The sequence below is a fragment of the Apodemus sylvaticus genome, chromosome 22 (genome assembly GCF_947179515.1).
Source record: "Apodemus sylvaticus chromosome 22, mApoSyl1.1, whole genome shotgun sequence".
Taxonomy (NCBI): Eukaryota; Metazoa; Chordata; class Mammalia; order Rodentia; family Muridae; genus Apodemus; species Apodemus sylvaticus.
The window spans coordinates 31,930,848-31,956,571 of NC_067493.1; the positions used below are offsets into that span (position 1 = coordinate 31,930,848).

Here is a 25,724-nt window from a genome sequence, read left to right on the forward strand (position 1 = left end):
AGAGGAAAGGGTTTCTTCAGCTTATACTTCTGGATCACAGACCATCACTGGGAGAAGTCAAGACAGGAACTCAAGCAGGGCAGGAACTTGGAGGCAGGAGCTGATGCAGAGACTACGGAGGGTGCTGCTGACTGGCTTGTCTCCCACGGCTTGCTCAGCCTGCTCTCTTAGAGAACCCAGGACCACCAGCCCAGAGACGGCACCACCCACCATGGGCTGGGCTCTCCCCCACTGATCACTAATTGAGAAAATGCCTCACAGCTGGCTCTCATGGAGGCATTTCCTCAGCTGAGTCTCTTTCCTCTCTGATGCCTCTGGCTTGGGTCAGGTTGACACACGAAACCAGCCAGTATAACTGGGGCCACTTTCTCCTTTCCTGTGCTTTCTTCTGCCTGTCTGTGTGGATGGTCCTGCTATGTGAAGGTTGGTGATGCCCTGCAGCATGATAAACCGATGCTCTGCTGCTGGGACACAGCTCAGCCCCTCTCTGGAGATCTGGTCAGGGACTCTACCAGTTCCATATACTCCATATACTACCATATACTCCATATACTACCATATACTCCATATACTACCATATACTCCATATACTACCATATACTCCATATACTACCAGTTCCATAGACTCCCTGGGCCTCACTGGGGCTTCTATGCTGCTCCTCAGCCCCCTCCCACCAGCTCACTCCAGCTCACTCCGTATTCCTGGCCACTGCCACAGCGATGAGCAGGGTCTTTATCCTCATACCACTGGTTCCTAGGCAACCTCTCTACTACTAAGCCACACCCAAGCTCTCTTAGAGCATCCTTACAGGTTTTCTACAGCTGAGCCACGCCCCCAGCCTCTTACTGGAGGAGGATATGAGGCAGTTCTGTCCTACAGAGTCATGCCCCTAGACTCTCTTAGACCATTCTAGGCAAATGGACCATCTCTAAGCCACAGCCTCCTTAGCCCCCCACCAAATACATCGATGATGGTTCTAGTCATCGGTTCTGCATCTGAGCTGTGTTTCTGAGCACCAAGGGAGAGTCCGCTGCCCCAGGTCTACCAGTGAGCCACACCTCAGCCACACCTCAGCCACTTACTGAAAGACTATACTATTGAGCTATGTCCACAATCCCAGAGGCATCCTTTTCTCTCCAAATCTTATCCAACCACGCTTGGGTTCCTCAGCGGATGTTGACCCAGTTGATGAGGGCGGGGCAGAGGTCAGCCCTTGAGAGTGGAGTCAAGGCTGTTTCCCTCTAAGCAGTCAGTCCCTCTGGCCTGACTCCCTTTCTCCCCCCTTGGCTTCTGCAGGCAGATAAGACCTGGATCAACAGAGGCTGTACTCAGACCTGTACCTGCATGGGAGGGGCCATCCAGTGCAGAAATTTCCAGTGTCCCTCAGCGACCTACTGCGAGGCCCTCGAGGATGGCAACAGTAACTGCACCAAAATCCGTAAGGGAGCCATGGTGGAGGTGGAGAGTGTGTGCGTGTGGCTGCAGAGCTCAGAGGCAGAGCAAAGCGGAGCTTAGCTTCCCAGGCCTCAGAGGTCCGAGATGGGAAGTGCCACAGTGAGGAGGGCTTTGGGGACCCTTAGACTCAGCTGGGTCCCTTCTCGCTGTTAGTGTCTCAGTAGTTAGTCCCCACATTAGCTTGGGATGTCCGCTCGTCTTTACTTCTTACTTGTAATTGCGTGAATTAGTATATGTCAATGGGTGGGTGTGTCCACGTGAGTGCAATCAGCGGCAGCCAGAAGAGTGGGCTGAACTGTCCCCTGGAGACTGGGCTGAATCCATCCCCTGGAGACTGAGCAGCCCACTGTGCGCAGGATGAGCCCAGCTCAGCTTCTCTGTAAGAACAGCAAGCACTCATAACTGTAGAGCCGTCTCTCAGCCCCAAGCAATCCAATCTTTCTTTCCTTCAAGCTGGGCACGAAGTTCTCAATGACTAAATATTTGACGAATGGGTAACAAAAGGGGGACGTGCCACCCTCGCGTGGGCATTCTAGTATTGTACCTGCAGCCTCCGCTTGTTCTGACCTGTGTTCCTCTCCCCTGACCTCCCCCTCTCTCCTCCACAGACCTGCAGTGCCCAGCCAACAGCAACTTCACCAACTGCCTTCCTTCTTGTCAGCCGTCCTGCTCTAATATGGATGTCCGCTGTGAGGAATCCAGCCCCAAAGCCCTCTCCACCTGCAAGGAGGGCTGTGTCTGTCAGTCTGGCTACGTGCTGAGTAACCACAAGTGTATACTCAGAAATCAGTGCGGCTGCAAAGATGCCCAGGGTGCGCTCATCCCAGTGAGTGGGCGTCTCCAGTGGGGACTGGCGGGGGCTGGGGGAAGCTCAGTGGGTAAAATGTTTGCCCCACCCCCACACATCACAGCGTGAGGACCCGAGTGTGAATCTGTTTGGCCAATGTAAGCCTTGGTGGTGTGCATCTATAATCCCAGGGCTCCGGCTAGGAGATAGGAGGCGGGGACAGGGTACTTCTAGAAACTTTGTGAGTGAGCTATTCCCGTGTGAGCAGCAGCAAAAAGAGGCAGCTGCGGTGGGGTGGAGACTGAGGGGGGACGGCTGAATACGAGAATACAAAATGAAGACCAGCACGTGAGATCGTCCTTTGATCACCGTGCGTACATGCGTCCATACTCACACAGTCGCACAAATACACACTTACAAAGACTTTTTAAAGTGGGGCTGGGTGGTCTCTTTCTCCTCTATTCTGCTTCTCTACACCAGGGATGCGCCTAACTGCATAGCTGGTCCCTAATGTGAAGTTGGTCTTTTCCTGGAACTGCTGAGCCCTGCCCTAAGCCCCTCCCTAGAAGATGCTAGCCAGAGGCTCTAAACTGACCCATGCTCTCAGTCCCACAGTAACAGATGCTAGACAGTTGCTCTACCACTAAGTCATGCCCCCAGAAAGTCTTAAAGGATTCTAGGTAAAGCTTCTGCATTTGAGCTACAATCCCAGATTTCCATTGAAGGATTCTAAGCCTCATCTCTACCCATGAGCCTCAACTGGCCTTTTATTGGAGGATACTAGACAGACATTCTGCATCTGAGCTATACTCCCAGATCCCCAATAGAGGACTCTAGATCTCAGCGCTACCAGTGAGCAGCAGCCCAGCCTGGACTGAGATACGCTCACGGCCCAGGATGGGGTTTCCCCTTGAATACTTTCCATCCATGTTTGTTTTCATCCGTGGGGTAGAACCTGCTGATGGCACATCCGCAGCTCTTCAGAGGAGCCAGGGGTTACCCAGAACCAGCTCCTGCCTTGCCACTTGCCTTCCCCCCTCGTGACTTTTGCAGGAAGGCAAAGCCTGGGTCACCAGCGGCTGTTCTCAGAGATGTAACTGCACGGGAGGGGCCATCCAGTGCCAGAGTTTCCAGTGTCCCTCGGGGACTTACTGCAAGGACCTCGAGGATGGCACCAGTAACTGCACCATTATCCGTAAGGGAGCCATGGCGGAAGGTGGGGAGGGCGTGCTCAGGGCTGGAGAGACAAGAGGCAAAGCAAGAAGGAGCTTAGTCTCATGGGCTTAAGAAGTCAGGGACAAGGAGGTGTCATGGTGGAGAGGAATTCTGAACAGCCACACTGGACTAGCCAGTAAAAGTCTCCCAATGATTAGCCTCATCTAGTTTAAAGATAAACATCTTTTTTAAATTAATAAATGTATTTCTTCTTATCTATGTTTAATTGTATGTGTCTATATATGTATATCCACATGTGTACAGTGAGGTCTGGCAGGGGTCAAAAGAGGCTGTTAGGCCTGGAGCTGGAGTTTCCAGAGGCTTCTGGGTACTGGAAACCAAACTCAGTTCCTCTGGAAGACAAGCAAGTGCTCTTAACGACTGAGCGTCTCTCCAGCCCATACCCACATTCTTAACTGTTCGCGCTGGCCCTGACACACAGTTCGCGAACAATAAATATTTGTTGAATCAATAACGAAAGGAAAAACAAACAGACAAACAGACAAGCTCTGTTATCTTTCAGCCCAGCATGGTTCCGGTGGCCTCTGAGTCCCCTGGCCCTCCTGCTCCTCTCACTGACTGTAATCTCCCTCTCTGCTGTAGCTCTGCAGTGCCCGGCCCACAGCTACTACACCAACTGCCTTCCGTCCTGTCCACCCTCATGCTTGGACCCAGAAGGCCTCTGTGAGGGCACCAGCCCTAAAGTCCCCTCCACCTGCAAGGAGGGCTGCCTCTGCCATCCTGGCTACCTGATGCACAAAGACAAGTGTGTGCTCAGAATTTTCTGTGGCTGCAAAAACACCCAAGGTGCTTTCATCTCGGTAAGTGTGTGTGTGGGGGTGTGTGTGTGTGTGGGGGGGTGCTTGGTAGGGCTAGAGGGGTGACTAACTGGGTGGAATATTTGCTCAGAAAGTATGAGGACCTGAGTTTCAATCCCCACAATCCATGTAAACTGGGCTTGGTGGCCCGTGTCTCTAATCCCAGGGCTCCTATCAGGAAACAGGAGCTGGGGACAAAAGAATCCCTGAGATTGCACCTAGCTCTGTATGGGTAGAGAGAGGTGTGTGACATCCAAGAGACGGATTTTGTCTCAATGCAAGCCACGCTGTGAGGACCAACACCTGGATTGTACTCTGTTCTCAAACCATACGTGTACTCACATACGTGTGTGAATCATATGTAAATACAAAGTGGGCTCAGGGGTCATCTCCTCTCTGCTCCTCCCACCTGAGATGATCCGGAGAAGACGGATCAGGTCCCAGGACAGGCGGGGAAATGGTCTACCTCTGAGCACATGCCATAGGCCTTCACTGGGGCTCTAGACACGCCCTCATTCTGTCACTGGGAAACTCCAGGCAGACACTATACTGCTAGGCTATGGGCACCTCACCAGCTGCAATTAAAAATGTATTTTTTTTTTTTTTTGGATTTGGTTTTATCGAGACAGGGTTTCTCTGTGTAGCCCTGGCTGTCCTGGAACTCACTCTGTAGACCAGGCTGGCCTCGAACTCAGAAATCCGCCTGCCTCTGCCTCCCAGAGTGCTGGGATTACAGGCGTGCGCCACCACGCCCGACTAAAAATGTATTTCTAATCTATATTATTGAGTCAATGGATGATGAACCTTCAGATAGGAAAAGCAGATGACAGTCTTTCAAACAGGAAGTGAAGCTGACTCTTTAGAAGCGGACTGTTGTCATCCGGTGTTTTCTCTTCCCGTGACGTCTGCAGGCAGACAAGACGTGGATCTCCATGGGCTGCACCCAGGCCTGCACCTGCTCAGCAGGAGCCATCCACTGCAGGAATTTCAAGTGTCCCTCAGGGACCTACTGCAAGAACGGGGATAATGGCAGCCCTAACTGCACCAATATCAGTAAGTGGGCGAGCAGGGAGGGTGCGCTCGTGGACGGGGGCTCAGAGGCAGAGCAAGAAGGACCTTGGTCCCTGGGCCTTAGATGTAGGAGATCGGAGGGACTCTGGACACCCGTGGCTGGGTGAGTCTCTTCAGTGTTAGCTTCTCATGGCTAGTTTCCTCCATCTTCTTACATGTCTCCTTGTGGCTTGGCACCACAGCTTAGAAACTGTTTGCTGAATGAATAACAAAAGGTGGAAATGAGCCCAGACTCCCCTGTAATTCAGCCTGTCCCCCAACTCCAGCTTCTTTGGGTCTCCTCTGCTAGTTTCCACTAACCACTCTTCGTCCGCACCATAGCTCTGCACTGCCCAACCAACAGTCAGTTCACGGACTGCCTTCCCTCCTGTCTGCCTTCTTGCTCCAACCGCTGTGAGGTCACCAGCCCCAGCGTCCCCTCCAGCTGCAAGGAGGGGTGTCTCTGCAACCATGGCTTTGTGTTCAGCGAGGACAAATGTGTGCCCAGAACTCAGTGCAGCTGTAAAGATGCCCGGGGCGCCATCATTCCGGTGAGTGGGTAGGGAGTGGGACCGAGGCCCAGTTTTCCCTTTCTCTGCTTCTCTCCGCCTGGGGTGCCCACTCTCAGAGGCTGGCCCTGGAAGGAGAAGACTGCTCAGGGCCTGACACACAGTAGGCCAGCTCAGGGCCTGACACACAGTAGGCCAGCTTAGGGCCTGACACACAGTAGGCCAGCTTAGGGCCTGTACCATACGAGAGTCATACAGCGGCTCCTATTAAAGGATTCTTTCTGCACATGCTCTCTGTAGACAACCTAATCTAACCCCAGCCTTAGACTGTTAGGGTGTTAGCAAATAATTGGGGTCAGTGGAGAGGGACAGAGTGAGGGTCTAAGGAAGTAACAAATCTGTCTGCCCGTTAGCTCCGCAGCAACACATCTTCCCTCCTGCCCTCCTTAGATGTGGAACTGGTTAGGGAGTGCACGCATAAGCCCTCCAGCACGAGCGAGCGGAAGCTGGGCTCTCTGCGGTATCCCCTCAGCGTCCATGTCCTTTCTCACTACCTGCCTTCTGCAGGCAGGCCAGACCTGGACCTCCAAAGGCTGCACCCAGAGCTGTGCCTGTGTGGAAGGCAATATCCACTGCCAGGATTCCCAGTGTCCCCCAGAGACCTACTGCAAGGACAACGGTGATGGCAGCAGTGCCTGCACCAAAATCAGTAAGGGGCCATTCCCGGGCCTGGCTGGGGTGGCGGCTGACACGGAAGGGACGGGCGAGAAGGAACGCTGCGCTCTGCCCAAAGAGCAGGGACTCAGGGCTCGCTGCTGGCCTGGCTCTCCGCTTCCGCTCAGACGGAGAAATGGGATTGTCCCAGTTCCTGCTTCAGTGCTCATCATGCCTGCCAGCGGCCTCCATAAATGTTTGCTGAATGAAGAACAGAACGGGGCGGGAGGCTCTGCTGTTGATTTGTCCATCTTGATTTATAACAGCGCCCCCTCTGTTCCTCTCCACTAACCCCTCTCCTACCTCATAGCTCTCCGGTGCCCAGCCCACACCCAGTACACCAGCTGCCTCCCCTCCTGCCTGCCTTCCTGCTTGGACCCAGAAGGCCTCTGCAAAGATATCAGCCCTAAAGTCCCCACCACCTGCAAGGAGGGATGCATGTGCCAACCTGGCTATGTGCTGAACAGTGACAAGTGTGTGCTCAGGGTTGAGTGTGGCTGCAAAGATACCCAGGGTGCTCTCATCCCGGTGAGTGGGTACCCACTGGGGGCCTGCTGAGGGCTGCCGAGCTGAATCACTGGGCAAAACATTTGTGGAGCAAGTGTGATGACCTGAGTTTGAATCTGCACAACCCTTTTAAACTAGCCAGGGTAACCTGGGTCTTTAATCCCAGAGCTCCCCGGGGAGTCCTGAGAGGAAGATAGAAGAATCCCCAGAAACTTGTGAGACAGTAGTGGACAACATCAGGGAACTGAGGGGGAGGAAGAAGGGGAGAATGGGAACAGGAGAGAGACAGAGACAGAGATGCAGAGACACTGTTTCAGTACACGGTGAAAAATGAGGACCAGCACCCAAGACTGTCCTCTTCTGTGGGCACTTAGTGAGCCTGCACACACACACACACACACACACACACACACACACACACGGGGTGGCAGGACAGAGAAGGTCACATTCTCACTGCCAGTCTTACCTGGAATGCTCCTGTCTGTGTGCTGTGTCTGCCTCTGGAGTGTGAGTATGAAGGTCACATCTTGCCACAGGCTAGGTGAGTGCTCTACCTGTGAGCCTGCACCTCCAGCCCTCACTGAGGGGAAATAGGCAAGTGTATGCAAGTCACACCAGTCCCCTGGTGACTGGGGATCTGATCAGGTGCCCTATAGCTGAACTGTATTCCCAGGTCCCCATTATAACACTGAACTGCAGTGGAAGAGTCTAAGCAGGTGCTACTGCTGACCTATGCACACAGCAACAGAAGCCTTCTTTCCTTAAAATATTCTTGACACAAACAGGTAGCCCTGATTGCTGTGAATATATAGATAGCGAACCTAAGTCCCTGCAACAGGATGTGACACTCTCTCTAACCAGCCCCTCTGTCCTGACCTTCTTCCTCTTCCCACGGCTTCTGCAGGCTGGCAAGACCTGGACCTCCCCGGGCTGTACCCAGAGCTGTGCCTGCATGGGAGGGGCTGTGCAGTGCCAGAACTCCCAGTGTCCCCGAGGGACGTACTGCAAGGACAGTAGTGATGGCAGCAGTGCCTGTGTCAAAATAAGTAAGGGACCATGGGGGAGGGCGGGGTGGCGGTGCTCATGGCTGGGTGAACTGGAGTCAGGGCAAAAGGAGCTTAGTTCTTTGCCCAAAGAGGTCAGGGTGCTGAGGCCCCTCTGTAGAGAGGGGTTCTGGCGGTCCACAACTCTGTGTCCCTTCTGTGGGTTAGTGTCTCAACAGTATCTGACCATGACTTGGGTCAGCCATTCTAAGTTTCCTCTCTCAGGGCTTGGCACATAGGCCATGCCTAATAAATGTTCCCTGAATGAATAACAAAACCCGGGAAGAGCCCCAAGGTCTCTCGGCCATTCTGCCCGGTTTCTGCAACCTCTGCTTCTTCAAGCCCCCTCTGGGCCTCACCACTGACCCTGTTGTCACTCAGGAGACCCTCCAGGGTCTCAGCTCAGGTGCATAGCCCCACAGACCACAGCTTGACAAAAGGTCGCTGCAAAAGCATGAGGTTTATTGATTGAAGATTAAGCGCGTGCAGGCGGTTGTGCCTCTCAAGAGAGGCAGCAGCAGCCCTGAACAAGGAAAGTACACGCTGTGCTGTTCGTACTTTACAGAGGGCAGCTTTACAGGCTGCGCACTTGGGCGCTCTGATTGGGGGGATACAAGACAAAGGATCCCTGTGGGCATTGGTCAGTGGGTTCAAGGGGGCGTTCTTGGCCAAGTCAATCAACTTCCTTGTCCCGTCCCCCCCACCCCCCTGCACCTGGCCCTAGAAAGTCCTTAAAAGAGAGCCAGGCTGATAAGGGAAAAGAACCGGGTGCCCGGGAAAATTATGCTGACATATTTCCTCCTCGGAACTTATCAAGAAGAGGAGCAGGGACATTTTTCTCAAAAACAGTTATATTAGTTTTGGCTGGTCTCAGCTAGGCCTGTTTACTCTGACCACCCAGCCTCAGGTCTATTTTCCCAAACTCTAGTTTATAGCTATCTATAAAACTTATTTTATTTCCTTCAACCCCATTCTTTCTACCCCGCAGCTCTGCAGTGCCCGGCCCACAGCCAGTTCACAGACTGCCTTCCCCCCTGTCTGCCTTCCTGCTTGGACCCGGATGGCCTGTGTAAGGGAGCCAGTCCCAAAGTCCCCTCCAGCTGCAAGGAGGGCTGTGTCTGTCAGTCTGGCTACGTGCTGAGTAACAACAAGTGTCTACTCAGAAATGAGTGTGGCTGCAAAGATGCCGGGGGCACGCTCATCCCAGTGAGTGGGAGCGGACGGTGGGACGGGTGGAGGCTGGGGGAGTTAACTCCATTGTGAGGAATTCGTTCTGCAAGTGTTTGGACCTACGCTTGAATTCCCACAACCAATGTAAGATGGACAGAGCCTATGTCTAAAATCCCACTGCTTCTACTGGCATATGGAAAGGAAGACAGCAGAATCCTCAGAAACTTGAAGCTAGTCTTGTGTGTGCTCTGGTTATGAGCAACAAAAAGGATAAAGAGACAGGGAAATTATCCTCTGACCTCCGTGTACATGTGTGTGTGCTCACACACACAGACACATACATGCACTCAGATAGACACACACTCACAGAGACAAAATACAGACACACACAGACACTCACATAGATACTCAGACACACAGACACATATACACTCATACAAACAAACATACAGAGACACACACAGACACACATATACTCACACAGACACAATTCTCTCTCACACACCACACACATACATACACACACACACACACACACGATGGTGAGTGAGGAAGGGAGGTGGTGGTTCTTTCTTTAATCCCAGTTCTTGGAAAGTAGAGTCGGATCCCAAAAGTTCAAGACCAGCCTGCTTTACATAGCAAGTTCTAGACTATCCAGGACTCCATAGTGAGAAACTGTCTCAGAAACAGACAGACAAACCAATACATGGAAAGAAACCCCACGGGAGCCACCAGCTCGTTTCTTCCTGTGACCCTGGGCTGCTCCAGTCTGTATGGCTGGTGCTAGAATGTGAAGGTTATTCAGGTCCAGGCACAGGGGAGGCAAGTGCTTAACCACTGAACCACCCAGCCCTTCACTGGGGTGATAGTCTACCTGAGAGCTACACCCCGTCCATCACTGAGGATTCTAGTCAGGAGCTCTGCAACCTGAGCTATGCTCCCCATTCCCTACTGTAGGATTTGGAGCCACCATTCTACCACTGGCCCATCCCCCAGTGCCCTGACCTAGGATTTCAGGTCCTGCTAATGACCCAGGCCCCCACCTCCTCACCAGGAGATTCTAGGCAGGTTCCCTTGTGCTGAGTTATGCATATAGCAACAGACAGCATTTTTTTTTCCAAATATTTCAGGTCCTGCTTTTGGTTGATTCAGCAAATGTGCAATAGGGCCTCCCTTCAGACAGATGAGGCTGTCTCTAGCGAGCCCCTCCTTCCCCCACTTCCTGTATCCTTCTGTGCCTTCTACAGGAAAACACGTCCTGGGTGTCCAGAGGCTGCACCCAGAGCTGCATCTGCACAGGGGCAGCCATCCAGTGCCTGAGTTTCCGGTGTCCCCCTGAGACGTACTGCAGGGACAATGAGGATGGCAGCAGTAGCTGTGCCAAAATCAGTGAGGAGCCATGGGGGGGGGGGGGGGGCTGGGGCTGGAGGGACCCGAGGCAGGCGAGGAGGAGCGAGTCCCTGGCTTTAGAGGTTTGGGGTGGACGGTATCACAGTAAAGAGACTTGGGAGCCATGGGTGGTGCGCTGAGTCCTTTCTCAATGTTAGTCTCTAGGTTATTCTCCTACATTGATTTATGGGAACCACACACACACACACACCACACACACACACACACCACACACACACACACACACACACACTTTTTTTTTTTAACTTTTGGATTGGCAAACAGAGCATGCTCGGTGAGTGCTTGCTGAATGAGTAGGATGGATTTAGGGTGGCACAGGCTCTCGGGCACTCGTGGAATTTGCTTTCTGCACAGAAGCCTCGCCTCCGTGGACTTCCTCTGCTCTGCCCCATTAACCCCCCTCTCCCTCTGCTCCACAGGTCTGCAGTGTCCAGCCAATAGCCACTACACCGACTGCTCCCCACCCTGTCCGCCTTCCTGCTTGGACCCAAAGGGCCGCTGTGAAGGCACTGGCCCCAGAGTCCCCTCCACTTGCAAGGAAGGCTGCCTCTGCCACCCTGGCTTTGTGCTTGATCAGGACAAGTGTGTGCCCAGACTTGAGTGTGGCTGCAAAGATTCCCAGGGTGCTGTCATCCCTGTGAGTGGAAGCAGGGAATGGGAAAGACGTTTTTATTTTTCATTCTGCGTCTCTTAGTCTGTGCTGCCTGCGCGCATGTTCGTGTCTGTATAGCTGGCCTTGGAATGTGAAGGAAGGTCTGTCCTGGCAAAGGCTGGGCAGATGCCCTTTCCCTAAGAACCATTCCTAGCCCCTTGTAGAATTCTTGTTGTACCACTGAGGCATGCCCTAGTCCCTTACTGGTAATTCTAGATAGATGCTGTCTGTTGAAACCAATTCTAGTCAAGCACCCTACTTTTGAGCTAACCCCTATTCATAGATGCAGTATCTTACAGCACATTTTCCATGTACTAGTGGTTGACCAATAGATGTGGCCCCAGAAAATGGGAGGGGAAATGAAAACCCCATAGGCAGGCATAAGGCTGTCTTCCTTTAGCCAGCCCCTTCTTCCCTTCCTCTCCCCACGTCTTCTGCAGGCTGGCAAGACCTGGACCTCCCCGGGCTGCACCCAGAGCTGTGCCTGCATGGGAGGGGCTGTACAGTGCCAGAACTCCCAGTGTCCCCCAGGGACGTACTGCAAGGACAATGAAGATGGCAGTAGTAACTGTGCCAAAATCAGTAAGGCGCCATGGGGGGTGCGGGGTGGCAATGCTCATGCCTGAGAGACTGAGGCAGGGCAAGAAGAAGCTTAACTCCCATTTAAGAGGTTGAGGATGAGGAGGGAGGGATTTGGGGGTCACAGGGCGTGGCTGAGTCCTTCTGGTGTTAGTCTCTCAGTGGTAAGCCTCCCGCACTAGGTTAGAAAGAACTGTCCGGGGGGGCTAGAAAAGGGGAAATCATTTGAAATGTAAATAAATTATATCGAATAAAAAAAATTAAAAAAAAAAGAAAAGCAATCTTCAATATTAAAAAAAAAAAAAGAACTGTCCATTCTTTCCCTCTGCCCCCCACCCCCGCCCCCATGGGAGACGTAGCGCACCCTCCGCAAATGTTCACTATTTGAACAGTAAGAAGAGAAAAGCCCCGGACTTTGTTGGTCATTCTGCCTAGTCTGATATTCACAGCCTCTGTTTCCTTGTGCCCTCTCCACTAATCCCGTAGCTCTGCACTGCCCTGCCCACAGCAACTACACCGACTGCCTTCCCATCTGTGTCCCCTCCTGCTCGGACCCCAATGCCCTCTGCGGGGGCACCAGCCCTAAAGTCCCCTCTACCTGCAAGGAGGGCTGCATCTGTGAACCTGGCTACGTGCTGGATAAAGACAAGTGTGTTCCTAAAACTGAGTGTGGCTGCACAGACACCCAGGGTGCTGTGGTTCCGGTGAGTGAGCATGGAATGGAGAGCGGTGGCAGGGGACAGCCAGGAGACACAACTGGTGTGAAGTCTATAAACACTGGGGGCAGATGGAAGTACCCCACAGGGGGCGCTCAGAACTAGGGGACACAGAGATGGCTGTGCTTACAAGCACATGCCAGTATCAAGAGGATTGGTGTCTACGTAAGGCTACTCACAAACGCCTAGAACCTCAGCCCAAGGGACTGATGTGCCTTCTGGCCTCCACGGATAATCATATGCATACACTCACATGGGTACACACACACACACACACTCATAGACACACAAATAAATAAATAGTCACCCTCAGACTTTCCTTCCATTTCCTGTGACTTCTGCAGGCTGGCAAGGCCTGGCTCTCCACAGGCTGTACCCAGAGCTGCACTTGCATGGAAGGGGCCATTCAGTGCCAGAATTTCCAGTGTCCCTCGGGAACATACTGCAACAGCAGCAATAACTGTGCTAAAATACGTAAGAGAGCCGGGGCGGGGGGCGTGCTCATGGTTGGAGAGACCAGATCAAGGCAACAAGGAGCTTCTTCCTCTGAGCCTGGAGTAGGGGTGGACTCTGTGGTACCACAGCCGAGTCCCTTCTGAGTGTCCTCTCCCGATTGGTGGCCTCCCATATTGACTTGGGAGATTCATTCTTTATACTTTCTTCCATCTGTACTTGTCACAAGAACCATGCTCAGCAAATGTTTTTAGATTGACTAATAAAAGTGAGGTAGGGAACCCCGAGTCTTCTTTCATTCTGCCTAGCCTGGCTCCTACAGACTTTGCTTCTCCGCGCCCCCCCCCCCCATCTTCTCCACTAAACCCGCTTTTTCTGCACCGCACAGCTCTGCAGTGCCCAGCCCACAGCCACTTCACCGGCTGCCTTCCCTCCTGCCCACCTTCCTGTTTCAACCTGGATGGCCGCTGTGAGCAGACCAGCCCCGAAGTCCCTTCCACCTGCAGGGAGGGCTGCCTCTGTCAACCTGGCTACTTCCTGAATAATGGCAAGTGTGTGCTCCAAATTTACTGTGACTGCAAAAATGCTGAGGGCGGCCTCGTTCGGGTGAGTGGGCGTGGGACGTGCGATTGGGGTGGCTGGAAAGACGGCTGGGTGAACCAAGTGCTTGCTGCCAAGGGCGAGGATCAGAGTGTGAATTCCATGTACCCTCGTTGAGCTGGGCTGGGATTCCCCAGAAGCCTGCAAGCTAGCTGGCCAGGTATTCCCTGTGAGGAATAGCAAAGATGAACCGAGAGAAAGGAGAGCCTGTCTCCATACGAGGTAGAGAACGGGAAACCCAATCAATATCCTGACTGCTCCTCCTGTACTTAAGCCGCTCGAACTCCTGGCTCTATCTTCTGGGGGATGCCCACAGGGCTCTGCATCCACCCCAGAGCTCTGGATTCAAGAATCACACAGACACACACACACACATACACACACACACACACATACACAAAGACACACATGCACACACACAGACAGACACACTCACACATGTACACAGACACATGCACACACATACAGTGCACACACATATACACATGCACACACACACACACACACATACATGCCAGATTGTTATTTTTAATATGCCTTAATGATTGGGCTCTTCCAAACCTCCCCATAGCTAATACACTGCCCTCCAATATTCCTAATGCTTTCTCAATCTATATTTTATCTTTGATGCCCTGGTTCCTTGTGGGCAGCCCTCCCATGGGGCCGCTTTCCCTTTGAACCTACATTTTGGCTGTCTCACCCTCCTGCTCCTTCATGGCATGGTCCAGCCTACGCCCCTCTCATAACGGACCCTGTCTTCCCTGCTCCTGCCTTTTGCCTTGGAATCCCAAAAGTCCTGCCTCTGTCTCCCTGCCCAGCTATTGGCCAATGGCAACTTCATTTCCCAATCAGAGCCAACTAGGGACAGGCTACCTCCAGCCTAAATGCTAACACTGCAAACAGGTTTGTGGGTGACATAATTAGCAGAGGAACACAAGCCACTGCAGAATTATTATTATTATTATTAGGCCTTTTGGATTTGGTTTTTTCTCTGTGTAGCCCTGGCTGTCCTGGAACTCACTCTGTAGACCAGGCTGGCCTGGAACTCAGAAATCCGCCTGCCTCTGCCTCCCAAGTGCTGGGATTAAAGGCGTGCCCCACCACCGCCTGGCTAGAAGGTCTTTTTTTTTTTTTTTTTTTTTTTTTTTTTTGGTTTTTTAAATTAATTTTTAAGTAAAGATTACCTTTTACAAAACTAGGGCCAGGGAATGGCCCCAAAAGGCTCTTGCTCTCAAGCCTGGCCACCCAGGTTGATCACCAAGACCCACGTGGTGGAAGGAGAGAGCCAATGCACACGAGCTGTCCTCTGACCTCCACGTGTGTGCTTGTGTCTCCGGCTGGCCCTTGAGTTTGGAACTTGGTCAGGGCAAGAACTCTACAACTGAGCCATGTGCCTGGCCTCTCAATGATGGCTGTATCAAGTGAGCTATGTGACTGAGTCTTGCCCAGGGTCCCTTCTGAGGATCATAGGCCTATGTTCTACCACTGAGCCACGCCCCAGACCCTCCCTGGGGGATTCTAGGCAGGAGCTCTCTACCACTGAGCCACGCCCCCAGCCCCTCACTGGGGGATTCTAGGCAGGGGCCCTACCACTGAGCCACGCCCCAACCCCTCCCGGGGGATTCTAGGCAGGGGCTCCACCACTGAGACATACTACTAGCCTCTCACTGGAGGATTCTATGTGGATATTCTACCACAGAGCTAACCCACTTGCCCTAGATAGAATCTTTTTTTCAATATTATCCATTTCTAGTAGTCAGACTCAATTGTTGTGAAACCTGTAGACAGGGCAAATGCAAATCCTTCAGACAGAGGTGAGCCTGTCTCTCTAGGACAAGCCCCTCCACCCTCCCTTGCCTTTCCTGTGACTTCTGCAGGCTGGCAAGACCTGGACCTCCAAGGACTGCACCCAGAGCTGTTCCTGCACAGGAGGAACTGTTCAGTGCCAGAACTTCCAGTGTCCCTCAGGGACGTACTGCAAGGAGAGCGGTGACGGCAGCAGTAACTGCACCAAAATCTGTAAGGGAGCCTTGGGGGCAGAGAGGGGCGGTGTGGCTCGGTGTGGCTCGTGGCTGCAGGGGTCAGAGGTGGGGCATGAAGGAGCTTAGTCCTCTGGCCCTGGAGGTTGGGGATGGGAGGTCGCACGGTGGAGAGGAACTCTGGACACCCAGTGCTGGGCTGCGCTGGGCTGGGCCCTTCCCTACGTTAAATCTCCCGTGGTTAGTCTCCATGCTGACTTGAGAGAGACATCATTTTTAGTCTCCCAACACTCACTAAACATCAGTCTTCCACCTTCTTCCCCAGCTTGGCAAAAAGCCCACGCTCAGTAACTGTTTCCGACATGAGCGGAGAAAGAGAACAAGGCCTAGCATTCTGTTGCTCTTCTGCCTCCTCTAACCTGTGCTCGCTCGGGTCCCCTCATTGGCTCCACCTCTGTCCCCCACAGCTCTGCAGTGCCCTGCTCACAGCCAGTTCACCACCTGCCTTCCCTCCTGCCCGCCTTCCTGTTCCAACCTGGATGGCAGCTGTGTGGAATCCAACTTCAAAGCCCCCGCCATCTGCAAGGAGGGCTGTCTCTGTCAACCCGGCTACTTGTTAAATGATAACAAGTGTGTGCTCCGAATTCAGTGTGGCTGCAAGGGCGCCCAGGGTGGCCTCATTCCCGTGAGTGGGCGCAGAGGGCGGGATTGGTGGGTGGCTGAGGAGATGGCTCACTGGGTGAACTGTTCACCTTGCAAGTCTGAGGACCTGAGTTTGAATCTCCAGAACCTATGTGTGCTGGACATGGTAGCCTCTAGCTTCTACTTGAAGACGGGAGAATCCCCAGGCTAGCTAGTCTTGTGATTAGACAGAGACAGAAACCCACACCCTCCCAATACACGATGGAGGTGAAGACCAGCATTCCAGGTCATATTCTGACCTTCACACATACATGTACAAATACTCCCACACACGTGGGCATCCGTAAGAAGACACACACACACACACACTAAGATTTAAAATAAAAGTGAGATGCCACTTCTTCCCTCAGCTTTTGTTCAGCTGGAATGTGGCTGTATTGTTGTTTGGTTTGGGTTTGGTTCTGTCTTTTGAGACAGGGTCTCTCTGCATGGCCCTGTTGTGTGTAGTTTTAAGAAACCACTCTTGCTCCTAACCAGGTGTGGGCAACAGCCATCTCACCCAGCCCCAGCCCCCACGACTAGCTTTGCCAAGCCGCCCGGTCCCAGGCTGTGCCTTTTCTCCTGCCCACCTGAGTCGCCACGGGTTGCAACCCCCAGACAGTTTCAACACTTTAACCCCAGCCAGAGAGCACAACTGCAGGCCGGTGTTCTCTTGCTCTAAACCCATTAGCTATCCTATGCAGAAGTCTTCCAGTGGTGGAGGCTGCCACCGGTTCAGTGGCCCCAGGCCTTACGTGGCTCGCGCTCCTCCCTCCAAAGCCTGGCCAAACAGCCCCTCTCTCCACCTCCAGTCCTCCTCTTCCTCCTGGGACCTGGAAACCTCGCCTTTTTTCTCTTCGCCCAATGATTGGCTTCTGCTGTCTTTATTGACACAATCAAGACAAATAATTAGAGAGGGGCTGGAGAGATGGCTCAGCGGGTGTAAGAGCACCGACTGCTCTTCTGAAGGTCCTGAGTTCAAATCCCAGCAACCACATGGTGGCTCACAACCATCCATAATGAGATCTCACGCCCTCTTCTGGAGTGTCTGAAGATAGCTAGAGTGTACTTACATATAACAATAAATAAATCTTAAAAAAAAAGAAATCATTAGAGTATCAGATTTCAGTATCAGCTCAGCTCCTCCTCCTACCTAGCCCCGACTCTCCTAGAACTCACTATGTACACAGAGAGGGCTGGTCTCGAACCCACAGAGATCTGTCTGTCTGCCTTTGTCTCCTGAGTGCTGGGATTACAGGCGTGCTCTGCCACAAGGATGCATCCGTCTTTAGGACTGACCCTGAAGGGAAGGGCGGTCAAGGGCTGGCACAGGAGAGACAATGAGTGCTCTCCACTGAGCCACGCCCTGCAGCCCACCAGTGAGAGCTCCAGGCCAGCTGTCCAGACCTGAACCATAGCTCCAGTTCCTAACTGCAGAGCTCCAGGAAGGGGTTATGCCTCTAAGATTTGCCCACAGCCCCGAATGCAATTATTTCTTCAAATATTTTCCACCCATAGTTTTTTTTTTTAACTTTTTATTGACTCTGTGAGTTTAGCATCACAGTCCCATCCTGCTCACCGTCCTGTCCCTTCATAGCCACCCTCAGCCCCAACAACCTCCCCACCGAAAGAAAACAAAAACAAAAATAAATAAACAAAGCACAGGAAGTGTCTTGTCGTGGAGGCCGCAGTGCGTCCCGGCATGTCCTACAGTGTACCCCTCTCTGTCCACACATCTTTACTTGTCTGCTTCGAGGCCTCTGGCATCTGCTGTTGGGTCCTCTTGGTTATCCTGTTGTTACCCCGTGTCATGGAGACCCTGCAGCTTTGGATCGGCAGGGCCGGCCCCTTCACAAGCTCCAGCCATTCATAGACGAGGAAGAGTTTGGGGTGGGTCAACTCAAAGCCCTGGATCCAAAGTCCACCCTCAGTTTTTTGACAAAATCAACAGGAAACCTGCAGACAGTGAAGCCAAACCTAGGTGGCCCTGGAAGAGTGAGGCTGTCTCCTCCGCGCTGGTTTCTTTCTCACTTCTTTCTCTTCCTGCGGCTTCTGCAGGCAGGCAGGACCTGGGTCTCCAGCGGCTGCACTAAGAACTGTGCCTGCATGGGAGGCACCATCCAGTGCAGGAATTTCCAGTGTCCCCTGGGAACTTACTGCAAGGACAATGGCGATGGCAGCAGTAGCTGTGCCAAAATCAGTAAGGGAGCTGTGGGGGAGGGGAGGGTTCTGTCTAGTGGCTGAGAGACAGAGGCAGGGCAAGAGGGCCTTAGTCCCTGCGCTCAGAGGCTGGGGTACTAGGTGCCACAATGGGGAGAGATTCTACTGGGACCTTTCTCCGTGCTGGTTTCTTACTGGTTGGTCTTTTTCAGTTAGCTGGGAGATCATTCTTAGTACATTGCTAAGGGCTTGACACACAACCCATGCTCAGTAAATTTTCTCAAAATTAGTGAAACAGGGACAAAAGCCTCAAGCTCTGTGGGTCATTGGGTCCCATCCAGTAATCCTAATCTCCTTCCACCCTATAGCTCTGCAATGTCCCGCCCACAGCCGCTACACAAACTGCCTTCCCGCATGCCAGCCTTCCTGCTCTGATCTGGATGGCCACTGTGAGGGCACCACTCCCAAAGCCCCATCTCCCTGCAAGGAGGGCTGCCTCTGTCAACCTGGCTACGTGGTGCATAGTCACAAGTGTGTGCTCCAGATTCACTGTGACTGCAAAGACGCCCAGGGTGGCTTCATCCCGGTGAGTGGGTGTGGAGATGGCACTGGGGGTGCCAGGTCAATGGGTCAGTTGCTTTTGTTGTGCAAGTATGAGGACCTGAGTCTGAACCTCCACAACCCACTGTACACAGGCATTTTACCTGTGGGCCAGCACTCACACACATGCACAGAACACACACACATACACACACATACACACATGCACAGCACACACACACATACACACACACATACACACACACTCACACACATGCACAGAACACACACATACACACACACATGCATAGCACACACACACACACACATGCACAGCACACACACACATATACACACACTCACACACATGCACAGAACACACACACACACACATGCACAGCACACACACACACATGCACACACACACACACAATGTGCTATCTTTATCCAGATTTCCTTTTATGTGTGTGAGTGCTTGCATGCTCGCTGCTCATGGGTGTCACTTGAGAACCTGGTGCCCGCAGAGGCTGAAAGAGGGCACGGGATCCCCTGGACCTGGAGTTACAGGAATTGGAAGTTGCCATTTGGTGCTGGGAACTGAACCCGGGTCTTCTACAAGGCAGCAAGTGCTCTAAATCATCCCTGTCATCATATGAAACATTTAAAAGTTGCACTGTGGTCCACTTTCTCCTTACTCCTTTCTAATTCTCTCCGCCCGGGATGCTCCTGTCTGTCTGTCTGTCTGTCTGACCCTTGAGTTTGAAAATTAGTCAGGTTCTGGAACAAGCTAGGCAAATGCTCTACCACTAAGCCACACCCGCAGTCCATCCATGGAAGATATCACCAACGTAAACCCAGGCCTCTCATGGCAGGATTCTAGGAGGGGAGGTGTGTGACGGAGAGATGCTCAGAGACCCCTGCTGAGGCCTTACGAGGGGTTAAGCCCCCTTTCCCACATACCGTTCCTTTTCAAATAGTCTCCGCCTGTGCTGGGCTCGCTCCCTAGAAGCAGAGCGTGCGGACAGACGGGGAGGACAGACAGGAGGTGACCCGCACCCCTGGGACACCCTCGGTTCTCACTTCCTTTGGCTTCCCACGGCTTCTGCAGGCAGGCAAGACCTGGATCTCCAGTGGCTGCACCCAGAGCTGCACCTGCGTGGGAGGGGCTGTCCAGTGTCACAACTTCACCTGCCCCCCAGGGACTCAGTGCTGGAACAGTAACTGTTCCAAAATCAGTAAGAGGGCAATGGAGGGAGGTGGGGAGGGTATGCTTATGGCCGAAGGAGTCAGACAGGGCAAGAAAGGCCTTAGTCCCTGGCTTTGGATGTGGAGAATAAGAAATACCACAATGCAGAGAAATGTGGGGATGGGGCAGCTGTCTGGACCGCGTCTCTTTACAGTGTTACCCTCTCAGTGGTTAGGTCCCACACTGGCTTGGGAGAAACATTCTTTTGTTCTCTCTTTAGGGCTGGTACCCAGCCCATGCCTGGTGAATGATTTCTGAATGACTAGCAGAAGGAAAGACAAAAAAGCAAAAAGATGGAAACACAAGTTGTGTTGGTCATTCGTCCTAGTTTGGTTTCTGCAGCCTCTGTGACTTTGAGCCCCTGTCCCTGTCTGCTAACACCACTGTCTCTTCCCCCATAGCTGTGCAGTGCCCGGCCCACAGCCACTACACCGCCTGCCTTCCCTCATGCCTGCCATCCTGCTTTGACCCAGAAGGCCTGTGTGGGGGCACCAGCCCAAGAGCCCTCACCACCTGCAAGGAGGGCTGTGTCTGTGAGCCTGGCTATGTGCTCAATGAGGACAAGTGTGTGCCCAGAATTCAGTGTGGCTGCAAAGATGCCCAGGGTGATCTCATCCCGGTGAGTGTGTGCAAATGTAAGATGGTGGTCCTGGGCAGATGGTTCGGTGAGTGAGGACCTGATTCAGCACAAGTATGAGGACATGCTTGGAATCTCCACCGTTCAGGGAACTGTTTGCAGGAAGCCGTTATGACGTCCCAGGCTACTAAGTGACATGGGAGGCAGGGACAAATCCCCCAAAATTTAGAGGCATGAAAGTTTGGTGCTGTCAAAATATCTGAATATAAGGTGAAAGGTGAGTACCAACAGGAAGATTTGTCCTCTGGCCCCACACATGTTAAACACATGTAAACACAGAACACACAGAGATTAAAGAGTAGTAGCATTCCTGGAACATGGCTCAGGAGGGAAAGGCCAAGAGAATTTCTGGAACTCATGTGGTTGAGGGAGAAAATTGCCACGTTGTCCTCTGAACACCACACATGTGCCATGGCCTGTGCACATGTATGTGCACCACACACACACACACACACACACAAACAAGATAATTTTTTTTTTGAGACAGGGTTTCTCTGTGTAGCCCTGGCTGTCCTGGAACTCATTTTGCGGACCAGGCTGTCCTCAAACTCAGAAATCCGCCTGCCTCTGCCTCCCAAGTGCTGGGATTATAGGCATGTGCCACCACCACCACCTGGCAAAATTTTGTTTTCAAAGTGAGATTGGCAACCATTTCTCCTTTCCTCTGCTTTTGTTCATCTGAGGTCTCCCCACCCCCACCCCACTGCCCTGTCTGTATCACTAGCTGCAGTATGAACCTTGGTCTGGTCGAGGTAAGTGCTCTACCATCTAACCTTTACACATCTCCCTCCCATGTTTATCACCTGGGAATCCAAGGCAAGTATTAGGCAGCATTGCTCTGTAACTAAGCTATGTACACAGGCAGGTCCCTAGGAGAAATTCCTAAGCCACAGTCTACCACTGAGCCACACCCCCAGCCCCTCCCTGGGGGATCCTGGGCAGGAGCTCTACCAGTGAGCCACGCCCCCAGCCCCTCCCTGGGGGATCTTGGGCAGGAGCTCTACCACTGAGCCACGCCCCCAGCCCTCACTGGGGGATTCTAGGCAGGGGCTCTACTACTGAGCCACGCCCCCAGCCCTCACTGGGGGATTCTAGGCAGGGGCTCTACCACTGAGCCACGCCCCCAGCCCTCACTGGGGGATTCTAGGCAGGGGCTCTACCACTGAGCCACGCCCCCAGCCCTCACTGGGGGAGTCTAGGTAGGCACAATCCTACTCAGGTATACCAAAACTCCCAGTTGTAATAATTTTTCCAGTATTTTCCACCTGTAGTTGGTTCTATAGAGTTGAGAGGGAGGATGGTGTGCGTCCTTCAGACAGAGCATGAAGCTGTCTCCTTAGAACTGCCTCTCTATCTACTTCTTTTCTCTCTCCATGATTTCTGTATCTGTAGGCAGACAAGACCTGGCTCACCAGAGGCTGCACCCAAAACTGTACCTGCAAAGGAGGGGACGTTCATTGCCAGAATTTCAAGTGTCCCTTGGGGACTGAATGCAAGGACAGTGTTGATGGCAGCAGTAACTGTGCCAAAATTGGTAAGGGAGCCATGGGGGATGGACAGGGTGTGCTCATGGTGGGTCTGTCAGAAACAGGGCAAGAAAGGGCTTCGTCTTCTGGGCCTCAGAGGTCAGGATCCTAGGTACCACAGTGGATACAGGTCTGGGGACCGCAGCAGGGTCTCGGCTTGGTGTTTATCTCCCAGCGGTTGGGCTCCCACGTTGACTTTGAAGACACATTCTTCTTTCTCCCTTCTCTCAGGACTTAGCACAGAGTTTGTGCTCACTAAGGGTTTGCTGACTGAATAACCGTGTAGTTCCGCCTAGCCGCGTTTCTTTTTCCCCTGCTTGCTTAGGCTCTCCCAAGCCCTGTGCATTAATCTCGTATCCCTGTACCACGTAGCTCTGAAATGCCCAGCCCACAGCCAGCACACCGACTGCCTTCCCTCCTGCATCCCATCCTGCGCCAACGCCAATGACCGCTGTGAGGTCACCAGCCGAAAAAGCCCCTCTACCTGCATAGAAGGCTGCCTCTGCCAGTCGGGATTTGTGTTCAGTAAGGACAAGTGCATACCCAGAGCTCAGTGTAGCTGCAAAGACTCCCAGGGTACCCTCATTCCGGTGAGTGGACATGGTGTTTGGGACTGGGGTGTCCTTCCTTCTTCCCTGTCCCATGAGCCTGGGATGTGCACCACTCTGCCACTGACCCTGAGTTGTTTAGATGCTGAGCAGGCTAGAGACTTGCTCTGTTGCTGAGACATGTCCCACCCCATTGATGGGGGAATTCTAGAGATCCTCTAGGGCAGAGGCCTGCTTCCACCTCCTTCCTAGTGGAGTCTGCATGGACACAATCTTTCCCTGTGTTTCCCACCTGTGTAGTTTAGGCAGTAGATAAGGATCCTTCGGACAGGAGGCTAAGCCTGTGTCCCTACAGTGGTCCCTTTGTCCTTACTTCCTGCACCCTCCTGTGTCTTCTGTAGGCAGGTAAGAACTGGATTGCCACCGGCTGTGGCCAGACGTGTACCTGCACAGGAGGACTTGTTCAGTGCCACGACTTTGAGTGCCCCTCAGGAACCGAGTGCCAGGACATTGAAGATGGCAACAGTAACTGTGTTGAAATCAGTAAGGGCGCTGTGAGGGGAGGTGGAGAGACTGTCCCTATGGAGGGATCGGGGAGGGGGGGCAAGAAGGGTCCCCTGGACCTGAGAGGTCAGGGGGAGGAGAGAACATGGTGGGACAGGATTCTGGGGACTATGGCTAGGCTGTGTCCCTTCACAGTGTTAGTCTCTCAATGGTCAGCATCTTAGTTCATTTCCATGGCTGTGGTAAAATACTGCGACAAAAAGCAACTTGGGGACTAAGGGCTTCTGTCAGCTCATGGTTGCAGTACTAGCCTGTCACTGTGAAAGGTCGTGGTGTCAGGATCTGAGAGCTACACAGGCACAATCGACGGCAATGGGCAATGTGTGATTGGTCGCACGCGGCCTGCCTGGCCAAACCCAGGGCATCTGCCATCCACAGTGTACCAGATCTGCCTGTGCCAATTAAAGTAGTCAAGACAGCCCCCGCAGACACATCCATGGAGTAGTCAAGACAGCTCCCACAGACACCTCCATGGAGTAGTAAGACAGCCCCCGCAGACACCTCCATGGAGTAGTCAAGACAGCCCCCGCAGACACCTCCATGGAGTAGTCAAGACAGCTCCCACAGACACCTCCATGGAGTAGTAAGACAGCCCCCGCAGACACCTCCATGGAGTAGTCAAGACAGCTCCCACAGACACCTCCATGGAGTAGTAAGACAGCCCCCGCAGACACCTCCATGGAGTAGTCAAGACAGCCCCCGCAGACACCTCCATGGAGTAGTCAAGACAGCTCCCACAGACACCTCCATGGAGTAGTCAAGACAGCCCCCGCAGACACCTCCATGGAGTAGTCAAGACAGCCCCCGCAGACACCTCCATGGAGTAGTCAAGACAGCCCCCACAGACACCTCCATGGAGTAGTCAAGACAGCCCCCGCAGACACCTCCATGGCGCTCTCTTACCTAGACAGTCCCTGGCTAAGGCTCTCTTCCTAGGTGACCCTGCATGGCATCACCTGGGAGTTCAAACTGACCTGAGAATTAGCATCTGTGTCATCTCACACATCCACCTTTTCTCACTTTCTTCTCCCCGAGGTTCCCACACAGACCTTGTCAGTAAAAGCTCGCTCACCAAGCAATCGCTTCTGGTGTCAGTTTCTCACAATGGGTTAAGAAAACCATTCTTTTCCCTCTGTGCTTGGCACACAGTCCGTGCTCAGTTAATGTTTGCTGACTAAGAAAAGGAGGGATGCCCTGGCTCCGGGTAGCTCTTCTGCCCTGTCTGGTTTCTGTAGGCCTCTTACCTTGCTTCTCCTCCATCGCATAGCTGTGCAGTGCCCGGCCCACAGTCACTACTCCAAATGCCTTCCCTCCTGCTTGCCTTCCTGCTCGGACCCAGACGGCCTCTGCGGGGGCACCAGCCCCCAACCCCCCTCCACCTGCAAGGAGGGCTGTGTCTGTGAAACTGGCTACGTGCTGAGTAACAACAAGTGTGTGCTCAGCAGTGACTGTGGCTGCAAAGATGTCCATGGCGTGCTCATCCCCGTGAGTGGGCGTGGGGAGCGGGGTTGGTGAGGGCTGGGGAAATGGCTCAGTGTGCGAGGACCTCAGGTCTAATCCCCATGATCCATTGAAGCTAGACGTGATACTCTGCGTCTATAATCCCAGAGCTCCTACTGAAATAGGGGAGATGCAGTCCTCAGAAACTCGTAGGCTAGACATTCTGGTGTTCATCATAGTGGTGGCCACTACCAGAGCCAAGATGGGAGAAAGAGGAGAGAGAGAAAGGCAGACACAGAGATAGAGAGAGAGAGAGAGAGAGAGACTTTCAGCACAAGGTGCAATGTGAGAACCCACACCTGAAAATATCCTCTGACCTTCAGGAGCGTACACACGTTCACACATATTCAAACACAAATGTGTGTTTTTTAAAAAGTGGGCTTGGGAGCCATTTTCTCCTTTTCTGTCTTGCCAGGTGATTTTTCCTCTCTGTGTGGCTTGCCCTGCAGCGGAAGGTTGGGCAGTTCTTGGCATATGCCAGCCCAGTGCTGTACTGCTGAGCCCCACTCCCACACCCTCGCTTAGGGATTCTAGACAATTGCTCTGTCCCTGAACCACATCCTTAGCCCTTCTCTAGAGGACTCTAAGAAAGTCCTCTAGCACGGAGCCATGCCCTCTGCTACTTATTGAGGATTATAGTCAAGCTAAGGTATGTCCACAGCCA

General features: G+C 53.0%; 1 protein-coding gene across 1 annotated transcript in view; it reads left to right on the top strand.

The window, feature by feature from the left end:
- The window catches only part of Zan (zonadhesin), a 103,665-nt gene that overhangs the window by 62,440 nt on the left and 15,501 nt on the right, over positions 1–25,724 (top strand). The window contains exons 47-72 of the mRNA XM_052168395.1: positions 1,298–1,439; positions 2,065–2,282; positions 3,297–3,438; positions 4,062–4,279; positions 5,188–5,329; positions 5,669–5,877; positions 6,403–6,544; positions 6,860–7,077; positions 7,961–8,102; positions 9,088–9,305; positions 10,517–10,658; positions 11,099–11,316; positions 11,772–11,913; positions 12,397–12,614; positions 12,971–13,100; positions 13,468–13,685; positions 15,557–15,740; positions 16,126–16,343; positions 18,398–18,539; positions 18,868–19,085; positions 20,148–20,274; positions 20,687–20,908; positions 22,319–22,456; positions 22,821–23,038; positions 23,398–23,539; positions 24,828–25,045. Of these exons, the coding sequence (XP_052024355.1) occupies positions 1,298–1,439; positions 2,065–2,282; positions 3,297–3,438; positions 4,062–4,279; positions 5,188–5,329; positions 5,669–5,877; positions 6,403–6,544; positions 6,860–7,077; positions 7,961–8,102; positions 9,088–9,305; positions 10,517–10,658; positions 11,099–11,316; positions 11,772–11,913; positions 12,397–12,614; positions 12,971–13,100; positions 13,468–13,685; positions 15,557–15,740; positions 16,126–16,343; positions 18,398–18,539; positions 18,868–19,085; positions 20,148–20,274; positions 20,687–20,908; positions 22,319–22,456; positions 22,821–23,038; positions 23,398–23,539; positions 24,828–25,045 (4,686 nt within the window). The remainder of the gene's footprint in view (positions 1–1,297; positions 1,440–2,064; positions 2,283–3,296; positions 3,439–4,061; positions 4,280–5,187; positions 5,330–5,668; positions 5,878–6,402; positions 6,545–6,859; positions 7,078–7,960; positions 8,103–9,087; positions 9,306–10,516; positions 10,659–11,098; positions 11,317–11,771; positions 11,914–12,396; positions 12,615–12,970; positions 13,101–13,467; positions 13,686–15,556; positions 15,741–16,125; positions 16,344–18,397; positions 18,540–18,867; positions 19,086–20,147; positions 20,275–20,686; positions 20,909–22,318; positions 22,457–22,820; positions 23,039–23,397; positions 23,540–24,827; positions 25,046–25,724) is intronic.